This window comes from Conger conger, chromosome 13 (genome assembly GCF_963514075.1).
Source record: "Conger conger chromosome 13, fConCon1.1, whole genome shotgun sequence".
Lineage (NCBI taxonomy): Eukaryota > Metazoa > Chordata > Actinopteri > Anguilliformes > Congridae > Conger > Conger conger.
Window position 1 is genome coordinate 6,210,081 of NC_083772.1, and position 21,802 is coordinate 6,231,882.

At 44.7% G+C, this 21,802-nt stretch overlaps 1 protein-coding gene across 1 annotated transcript; it reads left to right on the forward strand.

Moving 5' to 3' along the window:
- The first annotated feature begins 5,430 nt into the window (after positions 1-5,430).
- Positions 5,431-20,072, forward strand: LOC133108257 (sodium- and chloride-dependent GABA transporter 2-like). The gene is made up of 14 exons (XM_061217726.1): positions 5,431-5,602; positions 6,269-6,403; positions 7,138-7,278; positions 7,609-7,699; positions 8,184-8,316; positions 8,579-8,713; positions 8,858-8,961; positions 9,189-9,313; positions 12,144-12,256; positions 16,033-16,170; positions 16,456-16,558; positions 17,759-17,859; positions 19,231-19,401; positions 19,959-20,072. The coding sequence occupies exons 1-14, from the start codon at positions 5,431-5,433 to the stop codon at positions 20,070-20,072; spliced, it is 1,776 nt and encodes a 591-aa protein (XP_061073710.1).
- The last annotated feature ends 1,730 nt before the right edge of the window (positions 20,073-21,802 follow it).

Here is a 21,802-nt window from a genome sequence, read left to right on the forward strand (position 1 = left end):
TGAAGTGATTTCAGGGCAGTTAGGTCACAGGGATCTGGGAAAAGAGTGCGCTCCAGAACATTAGTGACGTCTCCTGTGACCTCCTACCTGGTCACTTCCATGGGGAAAGACTCCGGACAATGCCACAGTGCCCTCATTTGGGCACTGCTGTCATTACAACAGTGACTGCTCTCCTAGATTAAATATTCAAAACTGCTATTGAGATAGTACATAGACCTTGTAAAACCTTGAAAACATTGCCCATGTGATCCTTGTATTATTGAATTAAGTCTTATGTAATGGTAACAGGAATTGCATGTAGAATGGATAATCAGGAGGGAAGTTTAATGATAACTGCAACATAATAAAACATTAGGGTAATCTGTTGGTTATGGATGTGATCCGGTAAATACAAGGAATTGGATGGATTTCATACCAAATGGAGTTTAATAAACCATAGTTTCAGTAACTCAAGGGAAAACCTGCATGTCCTCTCTTGGTAATAATCTAATTTCACTACGTAGTATCATTTCACTCTTGTCCTCTCTAGTTCCCTCCATTTGTTTCCTTCCCATCCCTGTCCTCTCTCCTCTCCCCATGTCCCAGTCAGGTAGGAGGTTCACTTCCTGCCAACATGGGCTGAATATCTCAAACCTCATCTTCCCTCCCAGATCCGCTGGTATTGATCTCTGTGTGGCTGGTGGCCTCTGGAACTGCGAGCCCGCCGTCCAGAAAGCAGACTTAATATCTGCCTATGCCTCCCACCTCAACCTTGACTTTCTTGCTTTAACTGAAACGTGGCTCTCACCAGAGAACACAGCCACCCCGGCTGCCTTTTCCTCTGCCTTCTCTTTTTCCCACACACCCAGAACCTCTGGCAGAGGAGGTGGCACAGGTCTCCTCATCTCATCCTCATGGAGATCTAGTGTCTTCTCCTCATCCTTCGCCTTCTCCTCTTTTGAATTTCATGCGGTTTCTGTTACTTTGCCGTGCAAACTTTTTATTATTGTTGTTTATCGCCCCCCGGGTCCTCTGGGGACCTTCTTGGATGAGATGGACATCAACCTCAACTCAGAGTCTACCTTACTCTCCCTCCTTTCTTCTTTTGACCTTACCCTCACTCTTTCCCCTCCCACCCACAAAGCAGGCAACCTTCTTGACCTCATCTTCACAAGGAGCTGCACAACAACCAACCTCTCTGTAACACCACTCCATATATCTGACCACTCCTTCATCTCTTTTTCTCTTCCACTCTCCTCTAACAACCATCCATCTCTCCCACCATCCACTGTCACCTGTCGGCGGAACCTACGCCACCTGTCTTCCTCCACCCTCTCATCTACAATCCTCTCCTCCCTACCATCCGCGGAGTCTTTCTCTCGACTGTCTCCCGATGATGCTGCTACAACTCTCATGTCCTCCCTCTCATCTTCCTTTGACTCTCTGTGTCCCCTCACCACCAAACTAGCTCGGGCCTCCCCCCCCAGTCCTTGGCTTTCTGATGCTCTACGAGCTGTCCGAACCAAACTGCGGGCAGCGGAGAGAAAATTGAAAAGGTCTTGCCTCCCCAGTGATATAGCTTCCTTCCATGCCCTCTTATCATCTTTCCATTCCTCTGTCTCTCAAGCTAAATCTTCCCTCTTTCACTCGAAAATTAATGCGGCCGCCTCTAATCCCCGCAAACTGTTTTCAACCTTCTCCTCTCTTCTGGCCCACCCTCCCCCCCACCCCCCTCATCACTCACACCTGATGACTGTCTCCTTCTTTGAAAAGAAGGTTGATACCATTCGCAATTCTTTCTCACAACCCTCTCCCCCTGCTGACCCTCCTACCTTCCCCAACTCCCTAGCCTCCTTTTCTCCCCTCTCTGACACCGACACATTGAAACTCCTTACCTCCCACCGCCCGACCACCTGTCCTCTTGACCCCATCCCCTCTCCCCTCCTACAATCTATATCCGATGACATTCTCCCTTTTCTCTCCTCTCGAATCAACACCTCCCTCTCTTCCGGCACCATGCCCTCTTCCCTGAAGAGGGCCAGAGTCACTCCCCTCCTCAAAAAACCTACTCTTGACCCCTCTGCCCTGAACAACTACCGGCCTGTCTCTCTTCTTCCCTTTCTCGCTAAAACTCTGGAACGGGCGGTCTGCTCCCAACTGTCCACTTATCTTCTCCAGAACAATCTCAATGACCCCAACCAGTCTGGCTTCAAGAGTGGCCACTTCACTGAGACCGCCCTGCTCGTGGTCACTGAGGCACTCCACTCTGCTAAAGCCAAATCCCTCTCCTCTGTTCTCATCTTCCTCGACCTGTCGGCCGCCTTCGATACAGTCAACCATGAGATTCTGCTCTCATCGCTGTCTGGGATGGGTGTCACTCCTACCAGGTGACTTGGAGGGGCTCAGTCTCCGACCCTCACCCCCTTCAAACTGGAGTCCCGCAGGGCTCGGTTCTTGGGCCTCTCCTCTTCTCGCTATACGCCATGTCTCTTCGTTCTGTTATCTCTTCCCATGGCTTTTCTTATCATTCTTACGCTAATGACACCCAACTCTTCATTTCCTTCCCCCCCGACACCCAAGTCACCACACGGATCTCTGCCTGCTTGGCTGATATCTCTGCGTGGATGACTTCCCAGCACCTGAAGCTCAACCTTGCTTCTCTACATCCCTGCTAAGTCCTCTCCATCAATCGATCTCTCACTGACTGTTGAGGACTTTGTAGTTTCTTGGGGTGACTCTTGATAACTGCCTCACCCTGGCTCCACAAGTATCCTCCACTGCCAGAACCTGCAGGTTCTTTCTGTATAATATACGCCGTATCCGTCATCTTCTGACTGAGAAAGCCACCCAGCTCCTAGTCCAGGCGCTCGTCATTTCCTGCCTGGATTACTGCAACTCCCTCCTAGCCGGTCTCCCAGCGTGTGCCATCAAGCCCCTCCAGCTGGTCCAGAATGCTGCTGCCCGCCTGATCACCAGTCAGCCCAGGTCGGCTCATGTCACCCCGCTTCTCATTGGCCTCCTATTGCCGCACACATCCGTTTCAAGGCCCTAGAGTTGGCATTTCAGGCTGCTAAGGGGACTGCCCCACCTTACATACAATCCTTGATCACTCCCTACTCCCCAGCTAGACCACTCCGGTCTGCCAGCTCTGGTCGCCTTATGGTTCCCTCTCTATGTGCACCTGGCGGTCGAGCTGCACGTTCACGCCTGTTTTCCATTCTGGTTCCTCAGTGGTGGAATGACTTGCCTACCACTGTCAGGACAGCAGAATCCCTCCCCCTATTTTGACGCAGACTCAAAACCCACCTTTTCAAACTCTACCTTAGTCCTCCCTCCTGATTTCCCCCGCCCCTCCTTTCTGTTATCCCTATCCTTGTCTAACCCCCCCCCCAAAAAAAAATAAAAAATAAAAAAATAAATTGCACTTATAATGACGACTATGTTTAGAACAGCATTACATTACATTATTGGCATTTGGCAGACACTCTTATCCAGAGTGACATACAGTTGATTAGACTAAGCAGGAGACAATCCCTCCCCCGGAGCAATGCAGGGTTAAGGGCCTTGCTCAAGGGCCCAACGGCTGTGGGGATCTTATTGTGGCTACACCGGGATTAGAACCACCGACCTTACGTGTCCCAGTCCTTTACCCTAACCACTACGCTACAGGCCGCCCCTATGTGTATAGCATTCTATGTGTATTTTCCTAGTTCTGGACGTGATGCTTTGACTTATGGTAGAACCTATGCACTTGTAAATCGCTTTGGATTAAAAGCGTCTGCCAAATGACAAAAATGTAAATGTAAATCTCATTTTCCCTACTTAACAACCCCCAAGGGTGGGGGTCTAAATTCCAGATTTGACCACCCCTCCAGGTTGATTTACGGCACTGCCGCCTGGTTTCAAACGTATGATTTGACATAAAAGCAAGGGAGACAGACCAATCTGGGAAGATCACATTCGACTTCCTACACAACATGTCTAATGTATGTAAGTATCAGGAAGATCGCATTTGACTTCCCGCAAAGTATATTCTACGTGTGTGTATGTATAGGGAAGACCATAACCGCCTTCCCAAACAATGCACATTCTGTATGTAGGTTCTGTGTTTGTGTGTAACCATAGCAGGCTAGGTATGATTATTTATTCTTTCTCTATTCTTAATTTCTGTATTTTGTAATTGACTATTGGTATTCCAAAGCTAATAACCTACCTGTCTGCAAAGAAATTATTTTGTTTGTAATTTGCGTGATCTCCATGACTGTAATTCATCTTGTACCTTTTTCAGCCTAAATTACGACTGAATACTCACGGGGACAATATTGACCAAAGACCGACTGATCAGTGGCTTGGTACTTTAGTGGTGTTTCCAAGCTGGGAAAGGCAGCCAAGTTTGGCCCATAGAAAGGATTGGTGGTGCATGGCTCTTGTAATTTGATGCGAAGGGAACCCATGGGCGTTTCTATGCCGGTTCCTGTCAAGTTAACTCTAAGGAGCTAAATGCACGCCAACCTGGGCTCGCAACTATCATGTCAAAATAGTGCATGTATTTTGTTGGCTAGTCCCTCAGCCTCTGAGTTCTCCGCCGAACTGAGATTCAGCAATAATGCTAATCCCGGGAGCATATATTGAGTAATGGCGGCGCAGGTAAGAGTCGAGTGTAATCACTCCCGAGGTTTGCGTATGTTTCATAACCAAATTTCTAAATTATATCTTAAATGAAGTCAGATAATGAAGGTAAATGTATTGGCCCTACTGTGGAGATTCTTGGTCAGCCCGGACCAGTAAAGAGCGGAAGGCAGAGTGGTACTTCTGTCTTTGCAACGTGGTTTATTCATTAGCTGATCTCGACTCTCCGCATAGCGGTCATTACTATTTAACCCAACTAATATTCTTCCAGCAACACCAGAAGGGCAAGCATGCAAACCCCTACGGCCCTCGCTAAATTCCGTCATTGGGTTAGCGTGGGGTTTTACAGTATTAACAAGGTGAAAGAATGCAAAGCCATCTTCATCAATGTTCTTGCTGAGATGGATTTCTTATCCAGAGATTTAAAAATATCTAAAACCCCTATCAGATTTCCCTTATAATAGGACCCTAGTGAATAAAGATGAAAAGTCAGTTGCATTGCATGTTTGGATTTCTAGCATTTTTCATTTGCATGGTAGAACATGAAAATTTCAGTATCTAGCCTTTATACAGTACAAATAAAATCTGAAAATAAAGTTTTATGATTAGCTCACTTTCATACAGAATGTTTCATACATATTATTTTCAGCTTGTGATTTACAAAATTACGATTCTTTAAGGCCCTTTCACTCATTCGTAACTTGGCTCAGAATCTCAGGTACACTGTGCGCATGTAGGAGGTGTATGTCAGTCAGCAGGTAAACATCAGCCTCTGTTTGATCTCAGCTCACTGTGTCTAGACAGAGAACATAATCAGAGATTATGGAACGGACAGCAGAAGGGATGAAGAAGGAGAGGGAGACCACAGAAAGGCCATTGGAGGAGAGGGGTCAGTGGGGGAGTAAGGTGGAGTTCTTCCTGGCAGTGGCAGGCAACATAGTGGGGCTGGGAAACGTGTGGAGGTTCCCATACCTCTGCTACAAGAACGGCGGCGGTGAGTGGGATGAGTGTATGAATGTGAGTATGACTGCATGAGTGAGAGTGTGAGTGTGAGTGTGAGTGTGAGAGTGTGAGTGTGAGTGTGATTGAGTATGAGTGAGATTGAGAGTGTAAGTGAGAGTATGAGTGAGCGTGAGAGTCTGAGTGTAAGTGAGAGTGTGAGTGAGAGTGAGTGTGAGTATAAGTGTGAGTATAAGTGAGAGTGTAAGTGAGAGTGTGAGTGAGAGTGAGTGTGAGTATAAGTGAGAGTGTAAGTGTGAGTGTGAGTGTGAGTGAGAGTGAGAGTGTAAGTGTAAGTGTAAGTGTGAGTGTGAGTGTGAGTATGAGTGAGAGTATGAGTGAGAGTGTGAGTAAGTGATCAGGACAAAGACTGATTTTGAGACTGAATTTGAATGAAGGCTGTTTATGAGCTTATATGAACTTTTAGTTTGATTAAAATGTACATATTAAAAGTACCTGTGTACGTATTATGTTCTGAATGAGTATTGATTTACGTATTGATTTATTCTCAATGGTGTGTTTAGTGCTCAGTTTCTTACACAGTCACACATTGCTGACAACATGAAACTAAACATCTCTGGTTTTGGTCAAATACCAGTCGTAGGACTGCTGACTGAATATTTATCTTGAATGTTAACTTTATGTGTGGGTGTGTCTGCAGGAGTGTTCCTTGTGCCATATCTGGTCTTTGTGGTGACCTGTGGGATACCCCTGTTCCTGCTGGAGACTGCCATGGGGCAGTACACCCAGGAGGGGGCCATCACCTGCTGGAGGAAGCTGTGCCCATTGGCTGAGGGTGAGAGGCCAGAAACCTCTGTGGGCAAATGGGTAAACATGAGATCACTTTGGCTTTACCAATCGGGAGTAATGGAGAGAAGAGACAAATCTCCCTGTGTGGCCAGTGTTTGAGTTCAGTTCTTCTCACAAGCAAATCTCCAAACTCAATATGCACATATAAAATGCAAACAAGAGAAAGTACACTGTTGCTATTAGTGAGGAGTGGTTATTAATTGTAGCTCTAGGCTGTCGCACTCTTCTTGTGTGTTGACTGCCCTGATGTCAGGCCAATTTCTGCTGCCTTGCATCCAAGTATGGAGAGGTGGAGTGAGGTCAGTAAATACACTGGGAGAAAATAACAGCAGTAGGGTTACAGCACTTGATTGCCATACAGGAGGGGGATAGAATGTTCTCCCAAACCAAAGTTCACCCAGGAAAATGAATCTATTATAAATATAGCTGACATCTTACACTTCTGTCAGACTCTAACTCTGTGAGGTTAAAAAGTTGATTCAACTCTTAAGGGGGGAAATGGGCTAATTGCAAGAATTCACAGTATATTACTGGAATTTGTCATTTGCTCAGTGTGTCTCTCAAAGCAGAAGACATCAATGTTATTATCACGAGTGCTAATGTGAAGAGGAACCACAGCAGGCATGTGCATAACCATTAAGTTGCTGTTCAAACCGATGATTGCATAACCAGGTGTTAATTGAGTGTGTGTGCACGTGTGTGTATTTGTATTTGTCTCAGGGATTGGCTATGCTGGTCAGCTGGTCATGCTGTACGATGTCATCTGTTATATGATCATCCTGGCCTGGGCCCTCTTCTACCTGTACTTCTCCTACAGCTCTGAGCTGCCCTGGGCCAGCTGCTCCAACACCTGGAACTCAGGTAAAGTGAATTAAATGTTGTGTACATGCTATACCTCCACCTGCAGAACACACTGCAAGTGCATAGTCTTTTATGTCCGAGGTTAAGGGTCTTGCTCAAGGGCCCAACAACTGTGTGGATCGTATTATGGCTACACCAGGGCTTGAACCAGTAATGTACATTAGCCACTAGGCTAGAGGCTGAACCTTGATGCTCATTACACTTTAAAATACATTAATAAATGAAGAACATCCGCTGGAATAAGAAGCGCAGCCACAGCAGTTATACTTCATCCCGTTTCTCGAGGTCAGGACTGGGATCATTCCCTATCAGCGACTCTCTGTGCTTCAGATCACTGTGTGGATTTCTCCAATCAAAACCTCACCGCAAACCGTACCCAACAGCCCAACAGCTCATCTTCTGCAGCCACCGAGTTTTGGGAGTAAGTCTGCAGGCTGCACCTCCGACAGTATTCAGGGTTATAGAACTGGGAAACCAGAGATTGTGGATTCAAAGAGACCATGGTACTTTGCCTGAATTGCTTCTGTAAATATCCAGTTGTATAAATGCATGTCAATTGCTCTGGATAATAGTGTCTGCTAAGATAAATAAATCAGGTGATGTGTAAGGGTATATTTTGCAAGTTTATGTACATTGGCCTAGTTTCACCTGCATTCATGTTTGCACAATAATTCTTTCTGAGCCATAAATTAATCCATAAGTGGAGAAGATGTTCGTTATTTGTGTACATGGTTGGGCCAATGTGCAAGGGGTATGCAGAGAATCATGGTTCCTACACTGGAATAAATGTAAGTAAATATTTTTCATGTAAATAAATCTGTTACAATTTTTCTCTCTGCTTTTTCCATTTTTTTTCCCTCATTACCTTTCCCTCTCCCTCTCTTTCTCTCTTCCCCCTGGCCAAGGAGACGTGTGCTGCTGATCTCGGGGGGCATTGAGGAGGTGGGCAGTGTGAGGTGGGAGCTGCTCCTGTGTCTCATCACTATGTGGGTCATCTGCTACTTCTGCATCTGGAAGGGGGTGAAGTCTACAGGCAAGGTCTGTCCCTGATTTACTGACAGAGATAATTAAAGAATGTCCTTACCCAGGTAACCTCTCAGTAGATTGAGACCCACAAAGTAAAAGACTCAACACATAGTGACGGGTGTGGAACTTGAATTTAACAGACTCAAACAGGGACATACAGTATAAATCAGACTGACATTTAATATTCATGTTTATTTATTCATAACATTTCTCCAAAGAAATGAACCCTCATTTTTCTCTCTCCCTCTCACTCTTTCTTTCCCTCTCTCACCAGGTGGTTTATTTCACAGCTACCTTCCCATACCTGATGCTTTTGGTGTTGTTAATACGAGGGCTAACTCTACCTGGAGCTCTGCAGGGGGTGGAGTTCTACCTGTACCCTGACCCCTCCCGCCTGGCAGACCCACAGGTAAGTACTCCATAACACCAGCTGCACCCCATCACCTTGTCACAGTAAGGTGTCTCTTTCCTAATTTCACCCAGCCAGGGAACAAATTCTTTCCTCTGTGTTAAGCAACACCCAATGTGTTCAAGGTTTGTGATGTCACTACAGGTGTGGATGGATGCAGGAGCTCAGGTCTTCTTCTCATACAGTGTTGGATCGGGTACTCTGACTGTCCTGGGTAGCTACAACACCTATAACAACAACTGCTACAAGTAAGGCCCAAGCTTACCCACGGTACACTAGGGCAGAAACGCAGAGGAAAAGAGTCAGGTTCTTAACCATAAATATGCAGCTCTGTCTAGTGCAATACTCTGATACTAACACACATCCTGCAAGCCACTTAGCAGCGAATACTTAATTTCCTTCACCTTCGAAGAAATTAAATGCAAAAATTTGGGCTGGTCAGAGAATGTTTAGCCTCCTGGTGGTGTTTCTACAGGGACAGTTTATGGCTGTGTCTGCTGAACTGCGGGACTAGCCTGGTGGCAGGATTTGCGGTCTTTTCTGTGCTGGGGTTCATGGCACATGAGCAGGGCGTCCCCATAGAGGAAGTCGCAGAATCAGGTACTTGCACAGTATGTGAAGACCAATTACGAAGATATGACAAATATATAAAAATGTAATTCGGTTAAGGCTGTGGTGCATAGATGAACCTCATGAGCTTGAATTGAATCCAGACCGTGACAATGCGGACTGTAATGGTAAAAAATATTTATATATCGCTTTTATCCAATGCACTTTCCAATTGATGCCTCTCATTCACCCATTCACGCCCACTCACAAAAAAATGGCAACTGGCTGTCATGCAAGGTACCAACTCACTGGTCGGGGGCACTACATTTTTCCCGCACCATACAAGCATTGACAAAGTTTACTGTAACATAAAAGTCTCATGGTACAGAGACCTGTATTGGCATACAAAGTAAAATCATTAGACCAGTCACCTATGGTAAAGTAAACCCGGTGGTATCATATCCTATCAGGCAAATATTGCGTGACCACAACATTTTGAGTGCACAACCCCATCTGTTACAAAGTTCTTAACAGCAGCAAATTAACAGATGCCAATCAAGTCCATCAGACAGAAGGCCATAGGGAAGAGGAATGAAGAATTATTGTTTTAACCGATGCATTAAAAAGAAAATTACACATGATCGACCAGCATGCCAGGACGTAAACCAGAGGGATTTAACTACAGATTTCTGTAACTGAGAGGCTACACAGCAATTAGACAAAACATTTTTTTTTTTTAATGAAATAATTTTTTAATGCACAGGTTTCGGCCGATACGCAAGTTCAGGTATCAAAATTGGTATCAAGAAGGAAAAAATGCAATCGGAACATCTCTAGTAGATACCTAATAAAGAGTCTTTATTAACTTTGATCAAACAGGCAAGTAAAATAAAGCAAATAAATTTATCAGAGATAAGGCCGTTCAAAAACCAAAGTCCAGGCAATGGTTTAGAAAAAAGGCAAACGGTACAACCAGGATAATCCAGAGAGTAGTTGATAATACAGGCAGAGGGTCGAAAACACACGGGCAGTCCAAACAGAAACAAAATCCAAAATCAATGAGTAGCCAAAGCGGGTCCAAACGCAATGGGTCAAAACAGAACAAGAGGATAATCCAAAGAGCGAGTAGAAAACAAAACAGGTTGTACCAGGAATCAGACAGGAAATAATTCTGGTATATATCTCACGATCTGGCTAGATGTCCACGGTCATTTCAGATGTTGTGTCAGATGCTACCTATGGGTGTGTACGATGGCGGCTCAGGGACCCAAGAAGACCAACATTAGCTATCACTGTTCTCAACAAGGTTAGAGATTGATTTACTGTCAGAGGTCTATGGTTGCAATAGGCTGTGATACATTAAATTTGCATCCTCCCTAGACCAAGCCAAAGGGGGTGTCCAAGCATTCCCTGTATAACAGTGAGTGTTCAGTAAGAGAAACCACACAGATCAAGTTTTTACTTTGTTAATTCCATTTAAATTCCAAATTAAACATAAATAAAAGTGTTACAATATTAAACCAAATCGCAGAGTCTTAAAAGTCATACCTGGCAATGGAAACTACATGCACTGTGTGCATGGGGGTCTGGCTACAGACACCCTCAGATAGCTTGGTTTGCCGTGCTTATAAGCCTTTGATCTCCATCTAAAAATAGTCAAAATTTAGTCAATTCGGATTTAGAAACATTGCTCTCTAGGTGGTGGGTGCTGGTCAAGAGATTGAGACAGGTGGCTTCACGGGGGCAGGTTTCCACAGTTTCCCTAGGTTCCTGGGGAACCAGGTCCTAGGTATACTGCTGTGGAAATTACACCATTGCACAATTTGCACTGAAACAAGCGAAATAATACGAAACATGAATATACCCTAAACCTGCTTTGTCATGAAACACCCCACACTTGATTCATTTCAGTTACTGAACCCTGTAAATACTGAGACAGGGTGAGAGAACAGATGGTCTTCCCTTGTTAACCCTTCCTGCGACCTCAAAAGGTGCAGAAAAGGGACTATGGCCCAGTGAAATTCGCAATATGTGTTGGGGTGGCAGGTTGTAAACTTCTATGGAACACCACTTCACCTGCTCACTGATAGTGTGTAACAGTGTAACTATTAAAGGGTATTCCATCCAGTCCACCTTACACAGGATATCACCTACCTGGGCACCAGGCAGACCCAATTCCTGCAAGGGCTGGAATTGCTTAGACACCACCACCTCTGAAGATGCCACCCCTACATCGTGTGCCTGCCTTTTTCTTTGCTTTCGACCTGCTATCACCCAACTTTCTCACCCTGCCTGGTCTGAAGTCTTCATATGTTGATAGAAAGACCTATAAAATGATGCCCAAAAAGTTTTTTCATTTTATTTGTAACTATTTTTGTAGCATTTTTGCATTCAGCATGTTGGTGCGGACTGTTATCCTATATGACATTAGCCAATTTGAAGTAGTTCCTTAAATTTCTAATTCTCTCATTAGTTTTTTTTTTTAATATAACTTAACTCGTCATAATATTGTCTTTTCACTAATATATATATGTATATATATACATATATAAATGGGTTTCAGACATCACAATAGCAAGTCACGTCATTGATCCATATGTTCTGAGAAAAGCAATATTTTCTTATTTTGCTTTAATTGCATATTCTGATTAACTCTTCATAATCTACTGCTGTATTAACAGACAGTTTGTAAAAAGGTAATCTGTGGAAGGTGCTCTGCATAACAGCATCTGCTTAATGCAGAACTGTGTGACTGTAATGTGAGGGAATATGACCTGGGTAAGAATAGTAGGTTTGTTTATTATTCTTCCATTTCTTCTGAGTCTTCCATTTCTTCCACTCTCCTCCTGTCTTTCGCTCCCATGTTCTCCCCTGCTTCCAGGACCTGGTCTGGCATTCATTGCGTACCCCCAAGCAGTAGCAATGATGCCCCTACCTCAGCTGTGGGCCGTCTGCTTCTTCATCATGATCATCCTGTTGGGCCTGGACACTCAGGTAATCAGTTTCCTGGCTGCTGGTCACCATTCCTGGCTGCTGAGTCTGTGATACTGCTGCCGGTACTAATGTCTGTGGCCCTTGTTTACTTCTCGATGGTCCCAGTTTGGTTCTTGCTTAACATGAAGTAAAGCTGTGCTGAGCTAGCAAAGCATAATGCTGGGTTACTAGAGATCACAGCAAGATTACTTGCCAAGCGAACTGGACAACATTTCATAGTTAACTAGAGTGTGATTGTAGCAAATTGGCAGCATGCCTGGTCTTTGGTCAGTGGTTACTTGTTGCTAGGGTGCTGCTAAGGTGTTCCTAGGTGGTTGCCATGGTTGCTAAGGTGTTCCTAGGTGGTTGGTAGGGTGTTGCTAGGTGGTTGCAAATGTGTTCCTCGGTGGTTGCTATGGTTGCTAGGGTGTTACGTGGTCTTTGCTATGGTGTCGCTAGGTGGTTGCTAAGAATGAATAAGAATCAATTAGTGGCATGAGATGAAGAGTTCATGCGTAATGCAAGGCTATTGGTTTCATGGCAGTATAGGACAAATCAGAATGTTTGGACAAAGAGGTCATTATGATAATTCTGGGTGACCACTGAGCTGCAGAATGAAATAACATTCAAAAGCGACTGAACCAGAACTTTACAATTACACCAATTGCAATTGCACCAATTGTGTCTTGTTACTTCCTAGTAATTAATGCTCTGTAAAAGGAACTATTCAAAGTCATCACAGCCAAATGACATAAGTACATAGTGTATATCTGAACTAATGGTAGGAGCCATGAAAATGTTCAGACAATTGTACAAAAAGAAACAAAATCACAGCAGAGAAGATTTGTACATGTTTTGTAGAATTTGTGATTGGATTGATTTTACTTTTAAATTCTATTAGTTTCTTTTGTAAAATGTATAGTTCTATTTCATATGTCATATTGGAGTACTTCTCCTGTTCTCTGTTATGGGAAAATGGGAAACATGTCTCAATGAATGAATAAATAAATAATAATCAGAATTCTATTGTTAGTCACCACAGTAATTGTCCTCTCCCCCCAAGGTTTTGTAATGTATTTGGGTTCTTGAAAAGTGCTATATACAATTGTAAATAACATTTTCTTGATTATTATTTAAATTTTGGGGTGAAATATGAATTTACTTCATTTAATGATAGAGAAACAACTTCAATTAATCAATAAAACCTACAAATGTCTTATTCAAGACTAGATTAAATTCAACAGTTTAACATTTAGAAATACCTCTCCAAGGAATCGCCACCTTAATGTGGTGGAGGGGTTTGTGTTTCCTGGTGATCCTGGGAGCTAGATTGTCGGGGGCATTAGCATTAGCCCCCAGTAGGGTCTCCCTAGGCAAATTGGTTCTGGAGGAGGGGCCTGACTAAGAGTGATTCAAAGACTCCATGACACGGCCTCACAATAACCCAGTTACCTCGCCCGGAAAAGGTAAACCGGGGTCCCCTTCTGGAGCCAGACCCGGGAGGGGAACTTGTCGGCGAGCGTCTGGTGGCCGGGCCTTATCCCATGGGGCACAGCCCGAACTGGTAACATGGGGTCGCCGCCCTGTGGGCTCACCACCTGCAGGGGTTGGCATTGGAGTCGGGTGCTTTGCCCAACGGGCAGTGGGCAAAGGCGGGGATCCGGACGCGCTGATCCTCGGCGTCGCAGACTGGTTCTGGAGATGTGGAACGTCACCTCTCTGGTGGGGAAGGAACCGGAGCTAGTGCGGGAGGCGGAACGGTACCAACTAGATATAGTTGGGCTCACCTCCACGCACAGCACTGGTTCCGGAACCAAACTCCTGGATAGGGGCTGGACTCTGGCGAGAGTGAGAGGCGCCGGGCGGGTGTGGGGATACTCACAAGCCAGCGGCTGAGTGCCACTGTGTTGGAGTTCCACCCAGGGAACGAGAGGGCCTCTCTGCGACTACATGTCGCTGGGGGGAAAGCTCTGACTGTCGCTTGTGCTTTTGCACCAAACGGCAGTTTGGAGTATCCAGCCTTCTTGGAGTCACTAGGCAGCATCCTGGAAAGAGTGCCACCCGGAGACTCAATAGTTCTGCTGGGCGACTGGGCAACAACGGAGAAACCTGGAAGGGGGTAATTGGGAGGAATGGCCTGCCTGATATTAACCCGAGCGGTGTCTTGTTATTGGACTTCTGTGGTGGTCATGGATTGTCCATAACGAACACCATGTTCAAGCATAGGGTAGCTCATAAGTGTGCTTGGTACCAGAGCACCTCAGGCCAAAGATTGATGATCGACTTTGTGGTCGTATCATCAGACCTGCGGCCGTATGTCTTGGACACTCGGGTGAATAGAGGAGCAGAGCTGTCACCTGATCACCACCTGGTGGTGAATTGGATCAAGTGACTGGGGAGGCTGCCGGACAGACCCGATAAACCCAAACGTGGAGTGAGGGTGAACTGGGAACGTCTGGCCCCTGTCCATGAGGTCTTCAACTCCCACCTCCGGAGGAACTTCTCGCGCATCCCGGGGAGGCTGGGGACATGAAGTCCGAGTGGGCCATGTTCAAAGCCTCCATTGCAGGGGCGGCAAGCAGGAGCTGTGTCCAGAAGGTCTTCGGTGCCTGTCAGGGCAGCAACCCAAGAACCTGCTGGTGGACACCAGCAGTGAGGGAGTCTGTCAAACTGAAGAAGGAGGCCTTGCAGGTTTGGCTGGCGTGGGGGTCCCCTGAAGCAGCAGACAGGTACCGGGTGGCTAGAAGGGCTCCGGCTTCGGCAGTCGCTGAAGCAAAAACGCGGATATAGGAGGAGTTCGGGGAGGCTATGGAGAAGGACTTTCGGTTGGGCTCAAGGACGTTCTGGCAAACCATCCGACGACTCAGAAAGGGAAAGCAGGGCTTGTCTCAGGCTGTTTTCAGCTGGGGAGGAGAACTGTCACCTTGTCAGCTTTGAGCAGTCTGGCCATTCTCCTGTGATATCTTTCATTAACAAGGCATTTCTGTCTGCAGAACTGCTGCTCATTGGATTTCGTTTTTTGCACCATTCTTTGCAAACTCTGGAGACTAGCGTGCATGAAAATCCCAGGAGATCAGCAGTTTCTGAGATACTTAAACCACTCTGTCTGCCACCAACAATCATTGCATGGTCAATGTCACTTAGATCAAATTTTTTCCCCATTCTGATAGTTGATGTGAACATTAACTGAAGCTCCTGGCCCTTATCTACATGATTGTATGCACTGCACTGCTTCCACACAATTGGCTGATTAGATAATTGCATGAGTAATTAGGTGTAATGAAGTAAAAATGTTCCTAATAAAGCCCTCGGTGAGTGTATGCATGTAGCATAAAAAGTGAGTGAGTTAAGAAACAAAAATTCTAATTCCAACTGTCACCAGTCGAGCAAATGAACATTCCACCATTAATTTCAATAGCAGGAATTAAAAGTTAAATCATTCAAAAAATATAAAATATATCAATATGAAAAGAAAGAGCACACCATTCCTCAGCAAGCTGAATAGATTAAAGTTTTTCAGGGAAAGTGTGCCCAAGTAGTTCAGTGCTGAAAAAATTGTGGAGAATAAAGAGTGGAGGTGACATAAGTGCTAGCCCACTAAACTTGAATTTTGAATAACATTAGTGTGTTTCTTCGCAATCACACTTATAAAGATGTATTTCTTGATAGTTTATCACAAGCAGGAAAACATTAGTTACATCTTATCTCTCTCTCATCCTTTTCTTATCCTCTTTTCCCTCTATCTCCCTTTCCCTGCCTCCCTCTGGTGAACCTTATATTGTCTGTCTGTTGATCAGTTTGTGGGGATGGAGGTGCTGATGACGTCGGTGATGGATCTGTTTCACAAAGTACTACGGAGGGCTGGGCGCAGAGAGATCTTCCTCCTGCTCTTCTGCCTCACCTGCTTCCTCTTGGAGCTGGTGATGGTCACACAGGTGAGAAGACAGCTGGAGAGAGATATGAGGCTGTGTGACCATCCTGTATTCGACAGAGTTACCCAGTGTTGACTATGAATTTTCCCCCGATCAAAATTAAAAATCTCTGACTGAGCTGTTTTCATGGAAAACTTCCATTGACCACCATTCATTCTTTAACCCAGTTTTAGTGCTCATAGTCACCCCTTGAAAGTGAAACCATATCTCCATATTCCATCTCTGGTCTCACCCTGACCTTTTTTTCCTCTAATATCTATTCTTGTCCTTTCCCATTCTGTCCACCAGGGGGGGATGTATGTGCTCCAGCTCCTGGACTACTATGCCTGTAATGGGGCCTGTATGTTCTTTGTGTGTGTGTTCAAGGCTCTGGCCATGGGCTGGCTGTTTGGTGAGTGCAGGACTTTGCTGAATGGATTTAGGAAGATCGCTGTCTGTATTAACACATTACTGTACAAACAGTGTATCTTCCAAAAAACTATACCTTTCCAATGCAACACTGGAAATAGAAAATAAAAAATGGCATCAAATAGTAAAACAATACTCACCACAATGTACAGAAGAGGCCATGAAAATGGAATTATGTATAAAATGCATATCGAAAAAATGTATGAAATTCAAAATGTGCAAAAATAAACATACAGAGAATGGTAGAATATCTCTGAATTGAACCCAGCTTCAAAGTTACTGACGTTTTTTGCCATATATATTAAAAATGGCTGGGGGTTCATATGTGCAAAAGAATAATTACTGATCTGATTTGTAAAGAAAAAGGTATCTAGTGCCTACAGAATAATGCAAATTAATGACCATGGATACCAAGAACAATCAAAACCACTTCAAAAGGGGAAACGTTAAGGCAGAGAGACAGCAGTTTCATAACACACTGCTCCACTGTGCTTACAAAACAAAAAAGAAAGCAATTTTGTCATCATTCATTTCCCATTGTGACAGCCTTGTCTACTATTTCTAAAAGCTGTTTTCTATCACCGATACGAGTTATAACTAAGTTCACTTTAATTCAGTTTTACTTCATTTATCATTGCATTGGGCTACTCACGGTAGTTGATTGCTTGTTCTTGATTTGTTCAAAGTATCCAGTCTTCCAGATTGACAGTGTTTAACGGACTAATGAATGAGTGTGCGTGTATAGGCTATGTTTGTAGCTCAAATACTAGGCATATGCTATGCAGGATAGACTATATAACAGATGGAAAATAGCCCAAACAAAAAAGGATATGTCGCGACAACCCAAAACAAAGCACTTCTAGAAATGGCTTATGGCTTCCTTTCCTAAACAAATGAAAACAATTGAAACTATAAAGCAAAGCTCGTTAAAAACAACTATTTCAGCTCATTGTCCTTCAGGTATGCACCTGTCTTCAACTGGCAAATGTTGCTTGTGTCATCCAGGGGTGCCCTTAAATAATTATATAGCTGGCCACTAGGGGGACGCACAAGCGGAGATATCTTAAACCTTTTGGCTTCTACACCCATTCTCTGCCTTTTTTGAGGGTTTTTCCCCCTAGTGGAATCTCCCGTTATGCATGACACACTACACTCACCGTTATTCCTGTTTGCCCTGGAGCAGGGGCAGAGCGCATGATGGATGTGATCGAGGACATGACCGGGGAACGGCCCAGCCTCATCTTTAAGCTCTGCTGGCTCTACTTCACCCCACTGGTGACCCTGGTGAGTTTGACTTCTCAGCTGTTTCTGATTTGTCATTAGTGAAAAGAACAAAAATTATACCACCATCCAAATGTTTACGGACTGCACTTTATACATTCAATTAATTCATTTGATTAAATTAATTAAACTGATTTTTCCATGTAATCCATGGCAATGAGTGAGGTCTGTAATCCAGTCTAAGTGCATTTACCCTCACAGCCCTTTGCTCTTCACATAATGACGCTGAGCACTACAGTCTATGCCACAGTATGTAAGACCAAAGTCTGGAGTGCAGATGTAGTGTGGTTAGCTCAGCTAGTTCAGTGGTGAAGTGCAGAGAAAGTGAAGGCTGGTAGCAGGTTACCTCGACAACGCTCCCTGATGATGTAACCCTCAAATTCAAAAAGAACGCTGTTGCCCTTGGCTAGAGGCGAGTTTGTCTTTAGCTGAGTTCAACAAATATTTGGACGAGTGAGAGGCCGTTTTCTCCCGTTACACAGAGACTGCAGTGATTTGGGTTCAGCCCGTAGAGTATACTGTGTAATATACAGAGACAGCAAGTGCATCAGGAAGTGTAATAGATTCACTCACCACACGTTCAGTTGTGTCCTTGGTCACATGCCTTGTCACATGCACAATGAGCAAATGTAGGGTAATGGTGTGCCTCAGCAGATGAACCAGTGAAAACAATTGCACAGGTGCCAGAAGAGGGTGTAAAGATATACAGAACTGTGCAAAGTTTTAGGCAGGTGTGAAAAAATGCTGTAAAATAAGAATTATTTCAAAAATAGAAATGTTTATTGTTTATTTTTTATCAATGAACAAAATGCATGAACAGAAGAAGTGAATGAACAGAAGAAAAATCTAAATCAAATCAATCTTTGGTGTGACCACCCTTTGCCTTCAAAACAGCATCAATTCCTCTTGGTATACTTCCAACTATGGAACTCGGCAGGTAGGTTCCAAACATCTTGGAGAACTAGCCACAGTTCTTCTGTGGATTTAGGCAGCCTCAAATGCTTCTGTCTCTTCATGTAATCCCAGACAGACTCGATGATGTTGAGATCAGGGCTCTGTGGGGGCCATACCATCACTTCCAGGACTCCTTGTTCTTCTTTACGCTGAAGATGAAGTTACTATTGCCTTCCTGACAGCAGTGCCTGGCCACTCTTCTGACCTCTCTAATTAACAAGGCATTTTCACCAACAGAACTGCTGAACCGCTGCTACTACGACAGCAGATGAAAAATACATCTAGGAAATACGTAATAAATTGGTCATTTTGTGTTTTTAACTGCATACACTGAACTCAATTTCATATAATTTCTTCTATGATACAATGGCAGCATGGTGTGTCTTAATAAAACCTTCCACTCTTCCTCCTCTCCCATAGGGATCCTTCATCTTCTCTGTGGTGAAGTACCAGCCCCTGACCTTTAACCGCTGGTATGTGTATCCAGACTGGGCATACGTGCTGGGCTGGCTGCTGGCCCTCTCCTCTGTTGTACTGGTGCCGGGGTGGAGTCTGGTCAAGCTCTCCATCAGCACTGGCACTCTCAGACAGGTGAGGCCTGGATCCTGTGTCTCCACAGCTGTGCTGAAAGCTTTTACCAAATTGTACACACACACACACATACACACACACACACACTCACAACATCAGTAGATATGCAATGAGCCAAATTCAAGGCAGGTGGATGTGTATAGAGCTGTCTGTCCTGTACAATATGTAGTGAAAAATAGTGTAGTCTGTTACCATTCTGTAGTCTGTTTCCATTCTTACTCCTACCTAGGCAGCACACTATCAGTCTTATCTACTGACAGCTTATGCTAGAAAAGAAAAACCAATCTTTTGAAGTCAAACCTATTCACTCCTGTATTTTATATTAAATATATGATCAGTATGCTATGTCATCATTTTGGTTTGGTTCTGAATGGACCTAGAAGCAGAAGCAGAGTTTCTCTTTTCTCTTTTTTGAATAATGTTTTATATAAAACTTGATTTTTAATATTTTACAGATCATTGGCATTGTTTTGTACATTGTAAATACATTACATATGTATATTGTGTAAAACACTTGCTTATCAAGATCCCTACCATTATTATTTTTCTGCTGACAGAGATGGTCTGATCTTTGTCACCCTGGTGATGACCTCCCCCTGACCCGGAAGCAAATGGCTGAGCGAGCGCTTGCGACTACTGCCACAGAGATGGAAGAATTGATGACCAACTAAATAATATTTTTCAGATTTGTTAAGTACTTTTTAATGGGTTACATCCTGGACCATTTCAGAAGTTTAAATTCTTATTACAGTGCTAAGTGGTATGTTTAACCATTTATGTATTTTATTTTACGCCTATTACCAGACTTGTCTTGGTCAATTAGAGTCAGATTTTTGGCTTTTCCCATGCTGATGGATGCCAAAGGGATTTTGCATGCTTGTTAACAATTAAAAATTACAAATTAAAAAGTATTACATTAAATTTTTTCCAAGCCCAGGAGACAGGGACATAAAAATGGTTCTGTTCTCAATGACTCAAATCTAGGGACCTGGGCCAACAATGCTGATGGTGAAATGTGCAAGGCACATTCAGTCAGACAACTCACAATGAATTAAGAAATATACTTTGAGGTTTAATGTAAATACAAACTTTGGTATCAGGGCTCTGCCTATCATCACTTCACTGTCAGCCAGCCAAAACAGGGAGTGACTACAAACCCCCCATCATGGGGCTCTTGAGAAGTAGAGCTCATAGTTGGATGCTGGGGTTGTGGTAGGAGCGCAAAAAAATTCTGAAGGCATGACATAGGAGTAAGCAGGATAATTTGAGCAAATGCTACTTGCAAATGTAGCAATAGCATGCAATATGAACAATGGCCTCATGGGAGTGACAGCATACCCTCCCAGTCCTTGGATATCTGACACCCTCTGTACCTCCAGGACCAGCCTCCAAGCAGCGGAGAGGAAATGGGGAAAATCCAGAGACCCTTCAGACCTCACAATTTACCAGTCTCTCCTGGCGGCATTCTCTTCTGCTGTCACTGCCGCCAAAGCCAAATACTATCAGACACAAATTCAGAACTCCGCTTCTAACCCCCGGAAACTGTTCTCCATTTTCTCCTCTCTCCTCAACGCACCGCCTCCTCCACCTCAGTCCTCCTTCGCTTCTGATGACTTTGCTGACTTTTTCGATGAAAAGGTCACAGTCATCCGCAGATCCTTTACAACCACCGCCCCCCTTACTGAGCCCTTCCCCCCCTCTAGGCCCATCCCTTCCTTTTCCACTTTCTCCCCCCTTACAGACTCTGATGTTTCTCAACTCCTGCTCTCCCACCGCCCTACAACCTGTGCCCTTGACCCTATCCCCTCTTCTCTTCTCCAGACTATCACACCAGACATTCTCCCATTTGTCACCTCCCTTGTCAACTCCTCCCTGTCTTCCGGCTGTTTTCCAGCATCCTTCAAGAGGGCCCACATCACTCCATTGCTAAAAAAGCCTACCCTGGATCCCTCCATCATCCTGAACTACCGCCCGGTATCTCTTCTTCTTCTTCTTTCTAAAACCATAGAACGAGTTGCTTCTACTCAACAACCTGCTAGACCCCCATCAGTCTGGCTTCAGATCGGGCCACTCGACAGAGACCGCGCTCCTCTCCATCAGTGAGTCGTTCCATGCTGCACGAGCAGCCTCCCTCTCCTCTGTCCTCATTCTTCTAGATCTCTCTGCTGCCTTCGACACTGTGGATCACTCCATCCTCCTGTCCGCCCTGTCAGCAATGGGCATCTGTGGCACAGCCCTGGACTGGATTGAGTCCTACCTCTTTGGTCGCTCCTTCCAGGTTGCCTGGGCTGGTATGGTATCGACACCTCGGCCCCTTGCCACAGGAGCTCCCCAGGGCTCAGTCCTAGGCCCGCTGCTTTTTTCTCTTTTCACTCGTTCCCTTGGCCCTGTGATCACTGCA